Source organism: Toxorhynchites rutilus, chromosome 2, assembly GCF_029784135.1.
Source record: "Toxorhynchites rutilus septentrionalis strain SRP chromosome 2, ASM2978413v1, whole genome shotgun sequence".
NCBI lineage: Eukaryota > Metazoa > Arthropoda > Insecta > Diptera > Culicidae > Toxorhynchites > Toxorhynchites rutilus.
The window spans coordinates 321,719,461-321,735,495 of record NC_073745.1 but is presented as its reverse complement, the minus strand read 5'-3'; the positions used below and the strand labels follow the sequence as shown (position 1 = coordinate 321,735,495).

General features: G+C 37.6%; 2 protein-coding genes and 1 long non-coding RNA gene across 3 annotated transcripts; all 3 read right to left on the bottom strand.

The window, feature by feature from the left end:
- Nucleotides 1-412: 412 nt before the first annotated feature.
- LOC129770530 (uncharacterized) lies at nucleotides 413-1,351 on the bottom strand. Its single transcript, XR_008742134.1, has 4 exons — nucleotides 1,272-1,351; nucleotides 948-1,210; nucleotides 614-902; nucleotides 413-539 (listed from the first exon to the last, which is right to left on the bottom strand). It is a non-coding gene; the product is annotated as an uncharacterized LOC129770530 (long non-coding RNA).
- A 9,433-nt stretch (nucleotides 1,352-10,784) lies between these two features.
- LOC129767086 (uncharacterized) lies at nucleotides 10,785-13,736 on the bottom strand. Its single transcript, XM_055767705.1, has 2 exons — nucleotides 12,586-13,736; nucleotides 10,785-12,540 (listed from the first exon to the last, which is right to left on the bottom strand). Exons 1-2 carry the CDS (start codon nucleotides 13,734-13,736, stop codon nucleotides 10,785-10,787), a joined length of 2,907 nt encoding a protein of 968 aa, XP_055623680.1.
- A 19-nt stretch (nucleotides 13,737-13,755) lies between these two features.
- LOC129767085 (uncharacterized) lies at nucleotides 13,756-15,810 on the bottom strand. Its single transcript, XM_055767704.1, has one exon. It carries the CDS (start codon nucleotides 15,808-15,810, stop codon nucleotides 13,756-13,758), a length of 2,055 nt encoding a protein of 684 aa, XP_055623679.1.
- Between the last annotated feature and the right edge of the window lie 225 nt (nucleotides 15,811-16,035).

Below are 16,035 nucleotides of genomic sequence, written 5' to 3'. Positions count from 1 at the left end.
GCTATAGGATTAGCGGATGAAATTGCCAATATCCAGCTTTGGCTGACATAGTTTGCATTCGCTGCTTGGATCGATTCTGCAGAATGCCCCCTCGCCGTCCAAGCCTAAGCAATCCTTAGCTGTGAGTGTGCATGCAGATCTTGCTCTTTTGTTGGCATTTCCGCTTGCGCCACCGATTTGCGTTGCCCTCTCGGAGTAACTTCAAAAACTTATTCAGTTGGCGCAAGGCACTGACTTAATGAGAAAATCACACACATATCGGGATATTGAAAATGAACAGTCAGAACATTCCTGACAATTCAATGGCAATGAATGAATGTGAATGAATTCTCATGACTCGAGCTTTACGGAAAGCTCAGAGAGCACAGAATGAATATGAATGAACACAGTTGTAAACAAGATGCTAAACTATAGGTGTTTCGTTCTTGACACTTTCATGACAATACGTGAGACGAGTTGCGAGACGTAGCTTTCTGCATTGTTTACTTTTTGTTTGGTTGTGTCGTTATGGTTTCATATCAACTCGCTGAGGAAAACAACTGAAGAAAGAAATAAGCAAATATATATTCGTGAAAAATAGTGTACTAGAGCTGCAATAAGGTATTTATATTACATATTATTCAATAGTTTTGGGGGACAGTGAGGATTTGAAGAGCTTGTGAGTGTGATTAAAGTGCTATAAGTCTAAGAAATCTGTTGTCCAACTCCTCCACAGATAATCGTTCATCTCGCGGTTCTCTATCACGCCAAAATTATATTGTGAATATCTTATTTTCTTCAGATGCCGTATTATTGTGCAGTAAAAGGATGCGGAAACAAGGTCCGCATAACGAAAAACAAAAACAACTCTTTCCGGATCTTCTGGCGTGATCGATAGTCGTGATTCCAACAGTTTATTTCACCTGTAATATATTAGCAACACAAAAATTTGAAAAATAAACACGAACCTGTTGCAATCATTGTCAACCTCCTTTTGCTCTAGCAAAACCAATTACTTGTAACAGCCCTTCCGGATCTTCTGGATCTGGTAATCTCGCAATCAGCGCTATTTCTTGTCACCGTCGCCGTAAGTACTTTTTTCCCCGCCGATAGGATCCAAACAGAAGTACATCTTGCTTGGAAAAAAAGCATTGATTGCGCGGCTAGAAGCTAAAACATACTCAAAACATCCTTCTGCACTGTTTTTAATTCGACCGCTGATTGTAGATATCTGAAAAAGTAGAAGCAATTATGAGAAATTGTTATACGAAAAAATCCAGAAAATTACCTACCTACAGTAAAGCGCGAGCAGCTATTTTGCCGACGAATGCATTTGTCACCGAAAGATATGATATGTTTTGTAAACAAATTTGTTTTTTCACGAGCAATGGCCGAACAGCAATTTTGACATTGCGGTCTACCTATAGTATAGCACCTTGGTTGTAAATTTGTTTGCCGTCGAATGAATGACAGTAGCATCGACAAGCAAAATAAACGCGTTACACTGATAAAAATATATTTTCAATGTTGCTTAACAAGCTCAATATTTCCAAGCTCTGATCGGAACACATCGTTCATACATTTTACTTCAGTATTGAATTGTTATTTTTTTAAATGTATTCTAAGACTCGTGTCAGTGAAGCGCCACACAGTCTGATCAGTGAATTGATCTATTTACGTACCAAAACCAAAACAAACTGTGTGCTTCGCTCTTCTCTCACAAACACTATTATCCCATGTAGCGATTTTCGAAATTAATCTTTCATCCACTAATCGAATACTTTTCAGCAGTTTGTTATTCGATACGATTCATCGCTCCAAATAATCGATTGATCGATTAATTGTCACACTGAGAGAAATAATTAGTTAGACTAATATTTCTCATTTGTTAGAAAGCCATCTAGATTCAAAAAAAGTGTTCATTACGCCTGAAAATCAATTATTGTCCTTCACGCTCCCCTAAACTCGTAAACGAAGCTCATTACGCATCGACGGCATTGAGCTTCTTTTAGGAGTTTAGGAGAGCGTCAAAGATAATGATTGATTTTCAGGATAAAACTGCAGCGGCCGTACGGTTTTTTTTTTACTCTGGGTTTGGATCGATGATTCGACGTAAATTATTCGTTCGCTTCGATTATTGGTAGTGCAGTATTCGTTCGATTAATAATCGATTTCTGTAGGAAGTACTCGATTAATGGGTTAATCGAACGATTATCGGGGATCACTAACCCCATGAAAACACGTGATTTTACCTATACTACTAGAATGGCTTCGTTCCTCCTTCAGGGGCTGTCCACATACAACGTGAACAGAAAAAGCACGATTTTAGACTTCCCCCTCCCCCTCCGTGGACAAGCGTGGACATTTTTCCTTATTTTTTTAGAATAATTTAGAAAATAACTGATTTGCGCATATTTTAAATTTCAATTCCATTTAAGGGGGGACCCCTGTCTAGAAGGTCGAAAAATAATGAATTTTCGTGATTTGTCTTCGATTGTTAGGAATAAAATTAAGCGTTCGGATCTAGGTAGTGCGGACTGAATCAAAACGGCTGTCAAAAAAGATCCAATTGAAATGTCAAAAGAGATCCAACGATCAGGAGTGTTATTTTTCTTATGATAATCAACACTATAAAAGAGGTATTGTTGTCAAGGGCAAAAATAATTAGAATTATAAAATGAACGAGCTACATTTTTCCGTCAATTGTTTAATTAACCATTGCATCTCTGAAAAAGCATCTCAACCTTTCACTGAGCAACGCATTTTTAATCTCCCCTCCCTTTGACATAACGTTTTTTCCGAACGAAATAAAATCAAACGAAGTCAGAGTCACGTAAATGTTTACTCCTGCGATTTGAAAATATTCGATAAAAAGTGGAAGGAAGAGATGCCAGATGATTTTTGAAAAAAGTCTGTAAAAACATGTGAATGTCTGTTAAAAATGTGGAAAAATCTGTAAAAGTGTACAGATCTATAGAAATGTTTTTTAACGTTAATTTTCACATATTCATTAATACTTTGTACATCGCGATGCACGTAAGATTGTATTTTGTATATATATACAGCCATTCCATGCCAAACCAATATAGTGATTCTCAGATCTTCGTCAAAAGTGGTAATTTTGTTCTTTATCGCAAAACATTAAACTCGTATTTTTTTATTTTTTCATTAGGGTGCCCATTTCCATTTTAGGGTGATCCAAAAAATTATTTTTTCCCACTTTTTCAAAAATGACTTTTTTTAAAAATTTATAACTTTCGAACCACTTAACCGATTTAGATGATCGACATATCAAATTCAAGCCAATGAGCTTTAATTGAGAAATATTGAAATTGCAGGTAATATGGATCCTATTTTCGCAATTATTGATTGTAGTCGTTTTTCAATGTATTCATGGCTTTGGACTAGGGGGCGCTTTTTTTTCTATATTTTTAATTGAAAGCTGAGAATTTTTACATAAAATATCTCGATATCAAAGATGCTTTTTTTTTCGTTTTTGAAATATGATTTTTCAGAACTAATCGATGGTTCGAAAACAATTTTTCCTCATTTTTCCCACTACAAAAAGTCATAACTTTTGAACTATTGGACCGATTCCTATCATCGACATATCAAGTTGAAGCTTACGAGTTATTTTTCTATGGAAAAATTTTACTTTTGCGAAAAAATTGAATTTTTCATTTTTGTAATTATTGATTCAGTTAGTTTTTCATAGTTTTCTCGGTTAAAGATAGGAGCGCTATAATTTTTTATATTTTTCATGGAAAGCTGAGGATTATTTACCTAGCATATCTCGATATCAGAGATGCTATAATTCTCATTTTTAAGTTATAACTTTGTAAATCTAACATGTTTTAAGTCTTCGATCAATATTCCCGCTTCTAGAATCCAAACTTCCCGCAAGTGTGATATTTTTTCAAATTTTGTTTATTGGCTTCCATTTAATATATCGATCATCTAGATCGGTTCAGTAGTTAAAATGTTATGATTTTTTGCAGAATGTTATTTTTGGACAAAGGGGGAAAAATGATTTTTCGAACCACCGGTTAACTTTGAAAAATCATATCTAAAAAACGAAAAAAATAGCATCTCTGATATCGATATATGTTATGTAAAAAATTCTCAGCTTTCAAGAAAAAATATAAAAAAATATGGCGCCCTCTAGTCCAAAGTCATAAAAAAATAAAAATACGATTACAATCAATAATTACTAAAACATAATCATTTTTTTCGCAAGTTAAATATTTTTCACTAAAAGGCTAGGTCATTAGTTCAATTTTATATGTCGATCTTCTAAATCAGTTATTCAAAAGTTATTAATTTTCATTTGTCATTTTTGGGAATAAGTGGAAAAAATTGATTTTTCGGGCCACTTAATAACTTATGTGTTGTAAGTGTGTTTAAATGTTTCAACAATCTACACATACATACATACACATATATACGCGTTGTTAATTTTTATAAAAATCAGTATTTCTTCGTTGATATATTGGACATCCACCAAGGCTTGCGGTCTTGTCGTTGATGAAATTTATAAGAAAATGCAGTGAATATTTTCCATCCGCCATGCAAGGCTATACAAGTTTTAGATCACCACACGGCCATGAACCATGTCTGTGGTAACAATATCGAACAGTAACCAATATTTCGTCATAAGCAGACCCGAAAGCGAATGTAAGTTGTTGAAAATAGAATGAAAATTTTTATTCGATGTTGTTTAAATACTTAGAAGACATAGTCCTGACCCTAACTTAACTATTCTTCAATAAATCTCCTTGCATTTCAGCAAAACAATCTTATCTAGAACAGAAAATAATTATCAGAGACAATCTTCATTCAAGATTTTTCCTTTCCTGCAGAGAATGCAATTTTTCATTAATTGTGAATAACCGTATTCTCTCTTTCGTCTGCAATGATGTCATGGCAAAAGTACGAGTTTCAAACTTTATACACACCAGATTGGCCAACCAGAAAGACTGCCGGGCCGCAGGTTGAGTATCGCTGGTCTAACGTCATGTGTATTGATATAAACTAAATATAATAACTTTTCTGTATTAAAACTATGGAAAAATGTCATATGGTGAGTCGAATATCTTTGATGTGATGAATAAAGCCTCTTATTTTTCAAAAACCTGTGAAATATTTTTGTATCCAAAAAGTCTACAACAAAAATGAAAAGTGTTTTACAGATGTCTGTAAATTTACAAACATATTTGTAAATCTGGCATCCCTGGTGGTCTGAGAATTTATTGCAAGAAATCGCTTGAAAACATGCATGAATTTGCTTGAAAATGAAGTGGATTGAGTCCGCACCACTTAGGTTCGGATATTTTGGTTATTGTTTAAGGTATATTTGAAGATGTATTTTGCATTTTTGAGTGCATGAATAATGATTGTTACGCTGTTGACAGCTGGATGCGTAGATGCTCTCTGAAAATTGGTACCATGCTGGTGGTATCGGTTCTGGAGCAACGGAGTGTCGTAGAACAAATTCCAATTAATATTTTGAAACTAACAAAGGGGTTTTTGATAATTCGGACAATTCCAAAATGACGGCCATTTTTGTTAAAAATGAAAAAAATCATAAAAAATCGAAAAAATTAGATATCAAAAAAATCTATAGCCGTTTTTTGATCCATTTTTACATGCTGATAAAAAAAATTCAGCCAAATCGGTCGAGTAGATCCTGATATATCAAGACCAGTTGAAAAAAAATAGTGTCGATAAAAACGCGTTTGAAAATTCGTACAGCAATACGGTATCCCTTGAAGGGACCTCATACTTTTGGCTGTAACTTTCCAACGAAATTATATATCGAAAAATCCTTTTAGTACAACATTTCTGAGGGCATAAGCTTCTCAAAAATGCAAAAAACAAAAATTATATTTTTTTGTCGATTATTCAGACCGGGTTCCCCCCCCCTAAGTTTATTTTGTTTCAAATTTTACTAGCTGTACCCTGTCACGCTGTAACACATTGAGGTTTTATGACAGAGAAATGAGTAGCAAAACGAATACGGTCCGCATCCGAATATAAATCATACAATTCCAAAGATTGATCTTGAGCAATCCCAATCGAATAACAATAAATGGATTTAAAATCATTATCAAATACAATTTTAGTTCACGATTTTTAAACACTTTCAAAGAAATGTGCTGTCATCACATAGAATACATATTCAATACTAGAAAATTAATTACGTTCACAGCATAATTTCAGAAGTGTGCTCATTCAATCTGGAAAATCATAATATGTATTCCATCAGTGCCGAACTTTTTATCAATTAAAAATAATATTAAAAAAAAAAAGATTAAATAGAGTGCATGCACTGATATCTATTGATCTTTTGTCAAGATTGAGGAGTAAAGGGTCGAAATCTTTAAGGGATTTTGGAACACCTGTAGCTTCGATATAAATGATAACATGAAGATAAAAAAAATACAGCATTTTCAAGCTACAAATTTCTAGTTCAGAGATATCGTATGTACATATTTTTAGTGTGATGTGTATAGGCGTTGTAGACAAAGACATTGTAAGAAAAGATAAAGCGTTTTTTGTTTGCTTTCAAAGTTTCTATAGATTTAGAAAATAAATGCCCAATAACAATCCAATCAACCTGATTGTTTCGCTTCCATTTGGTTCATAGAAAGTTTCAGTAAAACTATTTACTACAGAGGTATTCTCTATCGAATGAAAAATTATCCTTCAATTTTGAATAAGGAATATTTCATGAAATAATGAACGCACAACAAATCGATGGTCAAATATGCCCACCACAAACTTGAAAATATTTTATACAAAGTTGTGGCTTTGACGAATGCCTGATTTTATAACAGAGTTATAGCGTTTCAAAAATCACTCAAAATTTTCGATGTCGCATTTTGCTTCTCTATTTTTATTTTTTGTTGAGTGTAGTTCTTTGCCCACTTCGGGATACGATCGGTCACAGGAAATGTCGGTTCATTTAAACACTCGATTCTCCTTTAGTCGTCAGCACAATACGAAACTGCTGATCCGGAATATTTAGGTGACAGAAGATCATAAAAAATTTTACACGCCTATGGTCAAATCACAACTACGAAAGCATTATTAAACTTTTCCTCGAGACCGGTGTTTACCTTAAACTGACTTTAATTCAAGAAGTACGCTGCTTATCACAATTCAATTACTTCCATTTGAGGAAATTTTGCATGAAATTCTGTTGTGAAACATTCAAATTAGTGGAAGATAACAAGAAGAATAACACAGTGTGGTGTCAAGGAAGGAATTGTAGAATGGTTGGAGGGCTTTAATTTAGTTGATAGAAACAATCCTGTTTGCCATGCACTTTTTGAAAATTTACAAAAAACACAATATTTTAAATTTGTTCTTTTCGCTACATCTAAAAGGTACTTGGTTTCATTTATTTGAATGTTCTACAACTGCATTCAACGCGAAATTTTCTAATCTTTCAAATGAGCAGCATAATTATTCTAAGTAGTTTACTTTCTAAATTTTAGTCAGCTCAAGACATAAAATTACGGCTCTGTTACAGCTAAAATGCTAATGAGCCTAATAAATAAATAAATAGGATAAAAAAAGACATAAAATTTGGCTTAAGAAAAGTTCAACAATGTCTTACTAGTGATGCAATGATGCAATCTAATGCAAATATAAATATATTTTTTTTAATCTCATTCGTTTATTTCAGGCTCATTAGCATTTCAGCTGTAACAGAGCCGAATTTTAATAGTGCACCTGTCACATGTTTATCATATCTATAAATAGCACATTACACAGTTGCCATTTTTTTTTGGCGTTATAGTATTCCTTCTATACCATTGCATATGGTACATTACCGATGTTTCTTGCAGAGCAGAGCAGTTGTATGGATGAATCGATCTTATTTCGACCGTGGATCGATCTTCATCGCTGATGATTGTTGCGTGGACGTAGTTATTCTGTAACAACACAAAGATGGTCAATGAGGGCCCTGAGTTTTGAACTCACGATCGATCGCTTACTAAGCGAACGCGCAACCAATGTGGCTACGGAGACCCCCTACAAATATAAATATTGATTCCTATAAATTTCTGAAATTAAAATACTTTATAAAAATGACTTCACACGCAATTCTGTATGAGAAACTATACTGACATTATTATCCTATGACTAGCTGTTCTCGAGATATAACAGAAATTAGGGTAAATGATCTTAGTTTGTCCAGTCGAAAATATGATCATGGTTTGCCCACTTTTTTGAATGCTCTAATTCAGCGCTCCTGTGTCAAATAAGGCCTTCGAATGTTTCGAAACATATAAATGAAATTGCCTTTTACATGATTTATAGTAGTTTGATAGTATATTTTCACGAAATCACATGTTTTAAAGGATTATAAAATACACCTTCTATTTGTGTCAATGCGCCCCTCATTCGAGCTAACTTTTAATCAATCACCAAATGATTATTTGGCACGTATTCAGACCTTTTCTGGATTACAACACTTATAAATATTGTAAACATCATGCTTGCTCACCATTTGTATCGGATTTACATAGCTAAACCATTAAATTAACGCATTTTGATGAACTCAATTCTGATCATGAGTTGTCCAATTCAGTAATGTTGTTTTGTCCACATGATTTCTATGGCAACCGCTTGGCGCGCTGCAGTTTATTTATGTTTGTTTATGGTGTGCTTCGCGCATAGCAGAAGTATGGCTTTTCTGTGTTGATTGTGTTGAGGAATACATATACACTTCTAAAATGCTCAAGAAAAGGCAATATTCTGAAGAAAGCCTAAATCATGAATGAATCAATATGATGAGAGTAAACTCAAGCAATGATAAATGCAACATCTAATTGTGAATTCGAATGTTTTCATTCAAAAATGGAGATTTCTAAAACCGGACAAACCATGATCATTTTTTTGGGCAAACCATGATCAGAGGTGGTCAAACCATGATCATAATCCTTCTTTAAGGAAAATCGTTAAAAACCATAAAAATTTGAATAATTTCAACACCTTATGGTATTATTAGCAACTAGAGACTTGGGGCTTTTCAACAAACCCAAACTCGTATCGATTATGTGTGATTTTCATGAAGAAAAATCGATTTGCATTTACTAGTTGCGTAAAAACACCCTAAATTGGACAAACCAAGATCATTTACCCTATATTCGATGAAAAATCATTTACCTATATCATGAAATCTCAACTCATAAACAACTCATAATATATGAACATTTGACCGCGCAGTTCTCTCAGGTGGCTCAATCGGTTTTTCGATAAACGGAGTTTTAGAATTCTTCAATATGAGTTAATTAATTTCATTTTGAATGTATAGGTGGTTGTATCTAAAAAAAAAACTTCCTGTCCACGTGGACCCAGTCTGTACCCCCTCCCCCCTCTCCGTGGACAAGCGTGGACATTTCCCTACCCCCTACCCCCCATTAAAGTTGTCCACGTGGTATGTGGACAGCCCCTCACCTTAAAATAATTTTCGCGTAACTTTTGAAAAGGTCCTAAGTAACAAGTGTAAACAAATCGAGTTAATGGATGCATTCATTCATTCTTTGTTTTTAAGAGGCTTTAAACTTTTAATGGATGCACACCATTAGTTCTCAATCATTGAACGCATTGCGAAAACAACCGTTAAACCTTTTCACCTTTTTATCACCGATACAAAATATGTCCAATGTACAGATTCTTATTTTAAGCACTCAACTGCTACTTCGGACGTCACTTTCCTATGACGCTCGATACGTCCGAAGTAACAAAGCAATCAAAAGAACACGAGGTCGCACTTCGGACATTTTGAGTTTTTGTTATTTTCGGTTGTATATACCGTTTTTAGTGCAATTCTATGAATGATAACAATAAAGATCTGCCTTTAGCACGAAGTGCAAGTGTTTGGTTGTTCAGTAGTTATTTTCAAATTTCCGTCGTGCAACGTAATTTGTCCAATGTACAAAGCCGTCAGTCAAAACGTCCAATGTAACATTTTTCGCTCGGAGGCTTCAATTTCATACTAAAATCACATTACAACAGTTTCTATTGGTTTTCTAGAGTTATTATTGGCTGATAGTGGTAAAAGTAGTAATAAAGATCGATTCCTTTCGAAACATTTCGCGGAACAATGTTCCGGCCTTTAACTTCGTTTCGTCTCTAGTTGATGTGAATGTTACATAGGACCTTTTCAAAAGTTACGCGAGAATTGAATCAAGAGACGAACCAGCCTACGGCTCAAAGTCCCTGTAGCTCCGAGAGAGTGGACTGTATAACCGAAATTTGGCTCAGCGTGAACAAATAAACAACCGTACGCGTGAGCTTTCAAACATTAACTGATTTATTTCTGTGTCATACACTTAGAGTAAAATGATTTGAATTTGGGTGGAATCAAGATGGTTACATTGTGTGGGAACACTGATATAAATTCACTTGAGTATTGTAACTGGAACATCCTCCCGGCCGTTGAAATGGCCTCATTTCAAACGTCAGATGTTGACTCCTCCTCGTCAAGTGGCAACAAACACAAGTACTTTATCGCTCGTTTGATGATAGAATCCTTCGTCTTCAATGTTACCACTCTCACGTGGCCATCGCTCCCGGGGTGTAACTCCTTAATACGCGCAAGACTCCACTGAAGTGGAGGAAGATTGTCATCAACGATGAGCACTAATGCACCCACCTTAAATCTGGTTATATTGAAATCCCGTTGACGTCGTTGTAGTTCTTGAAGATAATCTACTGACCAGGTACGCCAATACATCTGCTTCAGGTCCTGTAGTACCTGCCATCTGGCCAGCCTTCCGGGTTTGATGTGCTCATACGATGGTTCGAGAACTGCTTGAAACTCTCTGCCCACCAAAAAATGAGCCAAGAATAACTGTCATATCATTGGGATCGTCTGAAGACGGAATCAACGGGCGGGAATTCAAAGTGGCCTCTATTTGTGCCAACACTGTCGTCAGTTCCTCATACGAGAGTCTGTGGTCCGCTAAAATTGGGCGTAGGTGAAATTTGGCAGACTTCACTCCGGCTTCCCATATTCCACCAAAATGGGGACTACGTGGAGGAATGAAGGACCAGTCAATATTTCTTTGAACGCAGAATCCATTCAACTTCTTCTTGTGCATCTCGGTTTCAAATAGATTGGCAAGTTTCACTAGTTCATTATTTGCACCAACAAAATTGGTGGCATTGTCTGAAAATATCCTCGTTGGTAGACCCCTCCGACTAACGAACCGTTGAAGGGCAGCCAGAAATGCATCCGTAGAGAGATTTGATACTGCTTCCAAATGAATAGCCCGTGTAGCTATACAAATGAAAACACACACATATCCTTTGGTCGTGACACTTTTTTTGATAGTCGAAACTGCTTTCAGCGTAAACGGCCCGGCAAAGTCTATCCCAACGTTGGCAAATGGATACGCAGCTTGTACTCTATACTCCGGTAAATCTCCCATCAACTGTGTTGCTCGTTTTGGATTGGCACGGTAGCATGGAGTGCATTTGTGAATTACATCGCGTATGGTAAATTTCGCTCGAAGAGGCCAAAACTGTTGCCTCACAACAGCAAGTAAGGCTTGCTGACCGATGTGCATATTGATCTTATGTAGATGACGAATGATTGTCACGGTCACAGGATGTCTGGCAGGTAACAGAAGCTGATGCTTGCTGCCATATGGTATTTGAGCATGACGTATTCGTCCTCCTACACGTAGTGTATCATCTCTTTCATCAATGAAAGGGTTCAAGCATTTTAGTGAATGATTAAAATTCTTCTCTTCCTTTAGTGCACGAATTTCATCTCCAAAACACTCTTTCTGGATCAGTCGGACTATCAGCAACAATGCACGCCTCATTTCGTCAGTAGTAGGCAACCCCTTTGATATGTACTGCCTACCACTTCTTATATAGTTCGTGAAACGAATCACATATGCCATAGATCTCTGCATAATCGAAAACCTGCTGATGCTGTCGAATATCTTCAATCTATAGCGAACGTTCGTGTTGAAGAGAGCAACTCCTCGTAATTCTGGAATATCAGCTTCCTGAGTCGGCGGTGGATCTTCCGTTTCAAAGTTGGCTTGTTTCAAGATTTCCGGACCGGTCCACCACATTTCATTTCCTCGCAGTTGATTCGGTTGGACCCCTCTGGATATAAGATCGGCGGGGTTCAATTTAGATTGAATGTATCGCCAGCTAAACTCATTCGTCAACATTTGGATTTCCTTTACACGATTCCCAACGTAGATCTTCAGTAAATTTGGGACCTTCTTGATCCAGCAGAGAACTATCTGAGAATCGCTCCATAAAACAACGGACCCAAACTGAATCTCCATGGCAGCAATCAATTTTACAGCAAGACGAGACAATAGAAGAGCTGCTTGTAGCTCCCCACGCGGTGTGGTAACTTCCTTTTTCGACTCCTGTTTTTTCGGTAGTATTCTCGATTTACTGCAAACCAATTTCATTTCAGCCGTTCCATCCTGGAACACTGATCGAGCGTAGAGACAAGCTCCATACGCAAGATCGGATGCATCAGCGAATCCATGTAGCTCGACACTAATGCAATGTCTACTCAATACACAACGTGGAATCTCCAATCCGTTCAGTGCTTACAGTCGCTCACGAAATTCTATCCACAATTCCGCCAAATTTTGTGACAGATCGTCGTCCCAATGTAGTTCAAGAAGCCACAGTTCCCTCATGAATAATTTCGCTATTGTAATCACCGGACCAAGGAAACCCAGTGGATCGAAAATTCTGGAAATTTCGCTCAAGATCATCCTCTTTGTGAAATGTGTCGATTGAAGTGCTTCAGCAATCCGGAATGTAAATACATCACTGTCAGGATTCCACACGATTCCGAGTGTCTTCATCAAGCCGTTTACAGCAGCGTCTTCAATTACTCCAAATTTTTCTCGTTTCTCTTCGGGAACCATTTTCAATATCTCCTTTGAGTTCGAGCAAACCTTGTGTATGTCGAACCCACCGTCGTTCAGCAAGCCGATCACCTGTCGCAGCAGCTCCATGGATTCTTCCAAAGAATTCGCACCGGCGAGCATATCATCGATATAAAAATATTTCTTCACAGTCGTGGCGGCAAGCGGATATCGTTGTTCTTCGTCATTAGCCAGTTGTCTCAATGCCATCGTTGCTAAAAATGGCGATGATGCGAGACCGTACGTCACTGTTTTCAATGCATAAACCTTCAAGGCATCATCACTACTGTTTCTCCAAAAAATACGCAAAAAATCGTCATCTATCCCAACCTGTCGATACATTTTCGGGATATCTGCGCTGATCGCATACTGGAACGTTCTGAACTTCAAGTGAATCGACACCAAGTCATTCTGCACCGTCGGACCAACCATTTGGGTTTGATTGACGGACACTCCTGTCGACGATTCCGCAGAACCATCAAAAACCACACGAAGTTTAGTGGTTGAGCTAGTCGGTTTCAGTACGCAATGATGGGGTAAATCAAATATTTCAGTCGGATTTTCATTCTGCGAAGGCGTAACTTCCACCATGTGACCTAACTTCGTATACTCGTTCATAAATTCAACATATTGTCGTTTCAAATCCGAATTCTTATTCAATCGTCGTTCAACTGCATAAAATCTTTTTCTGGCCATGGTTTCGGAATCGCCAAGCTGCTCCTTCGCTTCATTGAAAGGTAGCCGAACGAAAAATCTGCCACTTTCGTCACGTCTATACGTCTCAAGGAAATGAGTGATGCAAACGTCTTCCGATGAATGTTCCGTCATTGTTGTTTCGTCGTAAGAATCAAAGTAGTAACTTACCGACATCATCTTCAGTTACTACCGTGCAAAGCGTACCGCCAATTCCCAATTGGTTAGTTGGAATTAAGCCACTCACGATCCAACCGAGCGAAGTTTCTTGTACAGCAGGCAAATTATCCGCCAACTGAAACTGTCCTTGTTTGATGAGCTTGAAGAATAAACCTGATCCGATCAAGACGTCTACCTGACCGGGTACGTTGAATTCAGGATCAGCCAGCTGAATGTTTTCTGGAATATTCAGTTGGGCAGTTTCGAAATGCTGCATTGGTAGATCACCTGTGATTGTCTTCACGACCAAGAACTCAAGACACTGTGACTCATAGTCTTTCACTTTCGATTTGATTCTCGCGTGCACTTTGTGCTGGATGGCTATCTGGTTGCCACCAATACCAACGATCGTATAATTGGCCCTTTTTCGCTTTAATCCAAGCTTAGCTACCATAGCTTCCGTGATAAAATGCTTATGTGAAGCAGAATCCAGTACTGCCCTGCACTGCATCATTCTCTTCCTAGAACCGTGGATGAGTGCAATGGCTGTGGCCAGTAATGTGTCTTGGTCAGCTTCGACATTCGTGCAAAGAACAGATTTGCTGGTTGTTGGCGTCGCCGTAGTATCAGCGACCTCTATCGTTGGTTTCGATGAATCTATTTTGGATACAACGTTCGATTGTTGTAACGTCGAATCCTCTGAATGCACTTCGATGGGATGCAGTGACGTATGATGACGTTTGCCACACTGCTTGCACGACCGCTCCAATTTACACTTTCCTACGACGTGTCCCTTCTCCAAACAGTTGAAACAGGAACCACTCTTGCGTAGAGAATTGTATTTTTCATTCACTGGTATTTTCTTAAAAACTTCACACCACCAGATTTCATGATCTCCTTTACAGTGCGAACACTTCTCACTGGTAGTAACAAGGCTGTGTACCTTTGTGTCCGTTTTTCCAGCGGTACGTAATTGTTTCACCACTTCTGTTGTCACCTTGCTACTACGACTTATTTTTTCATACACCTTACACCTTTCTTTGAGAAATTCCATAGTGGAATTATAATCCGCTAACTCATTGTCCTTTTGATTTAATCCCCACGCTTTACGTGTCTCAAGGTCGAATTTTTTCACAAGCACGTTCAAGAGCATCATTTCGCCCAATCCTTCCACCGGCAAATCCAGATTCTTTAAAGCGTCGACGTTTTTCGAAACTGTGTCAATAAGCTTCCGAAGACCTACTGCGCTTTCCTTTGTCATTACTTGTATGTTGAACATCGCATCGATATGTTTATCAATGATCACTTGTTTATCTTCGAAACGCTCACGTAGCGTCTTCCAGGCAGCATCATAATCATTATTATTTATGATGTCCTGGTCTATCACTCCGGCAGCTGTGCCAATTAATGAATTGCGTAAATGATACAACTTGATGGCCGGGGATTCATTGTCATAGCGTGCCATCACGTTCTCAAACATATTTTTAAACGCGAACCAATTTTCGAAATTCCCGTCGAATGTTGGCAACGGAACCTTCAAAGGAGGAACAGACGACTGACTGTGAACGGGTTGCACTACCACTGGTTTCATCTCACTTTTTACTGATGCTTCAAATTTTTTCGTTAACTGTACATAGAGTGCACTGTACAGCTGTTCAAACTCAATAAATCGCATTTCTTCCGCACACTGTATTTCGTCACTTGTGTTTAGGTCGTATATGCGATTCTGTAAATCACAGTATTCATTGTAAGCACAATCCAACATTTTCAACTGGAGTTGCAAATAATGTTTATCTGCTGTCTCAGGTTCTTCCAACGAAACTTGTATGCGAGTCAACTTCCTTGCCACCGATTCTTTTTTCTTTAGCAACACGTCGAATTCCTCTTTCTTTTGTCGGTTCGATTCCTTTAACTTCTGTTGCAGTAATTGTTCACCAACGGTAAGCGTGGGTACCGAACCCTCTTCATTCCCATTGCCAATATTCGCATCGTCCGCCACGTTTTTTCCCTTCTTTTTGCCGCTCTTTGGAGTATGTGCAGTAGGCGCCATTTTGTCTCCACTTCTGTACCTTTTGTTCCGAGAAACAATCAAACGAATACGCCGATTCAATGGCGTTCTTTTTCAATTCAAAATTTGTCCGAAAATACTTTCCGATTTCGCAATTTCCATGCTAGGAAATACGATCGATTCGATTTTTCGAGTTCAGCCACAAATCCGGCTCGTAGGACCAAACTTGCTCCGAGAGAGTGGACTGTATAACCGAAATTTGGCTCA

Excerpts from the sequence above, each read along its gene's own strand:
- LOC129767086 (XM_055767705.1), bottom strand. The coding sequence starts at position 13,736 with ATGACGGAACATTCATCGGAAGACGTTTGCATCACTCATTTCCTTGAG. Across the intron at positions 12,541-12,585 it reads ATAGAATTTCGTGAGCGACT|ACATTGCATTAGTGTCGAGC; the intron begins GTAAGCACTGAA and ends TGTATTGAGTAG.
- LOC129767085 (XM_055767704.1), bottom strand. The coding sequence starts at position 15,810 with ATGGCGCCTACTGCACATACTCCAAAGAGCGGCAAAAAGAAGGGAAAA.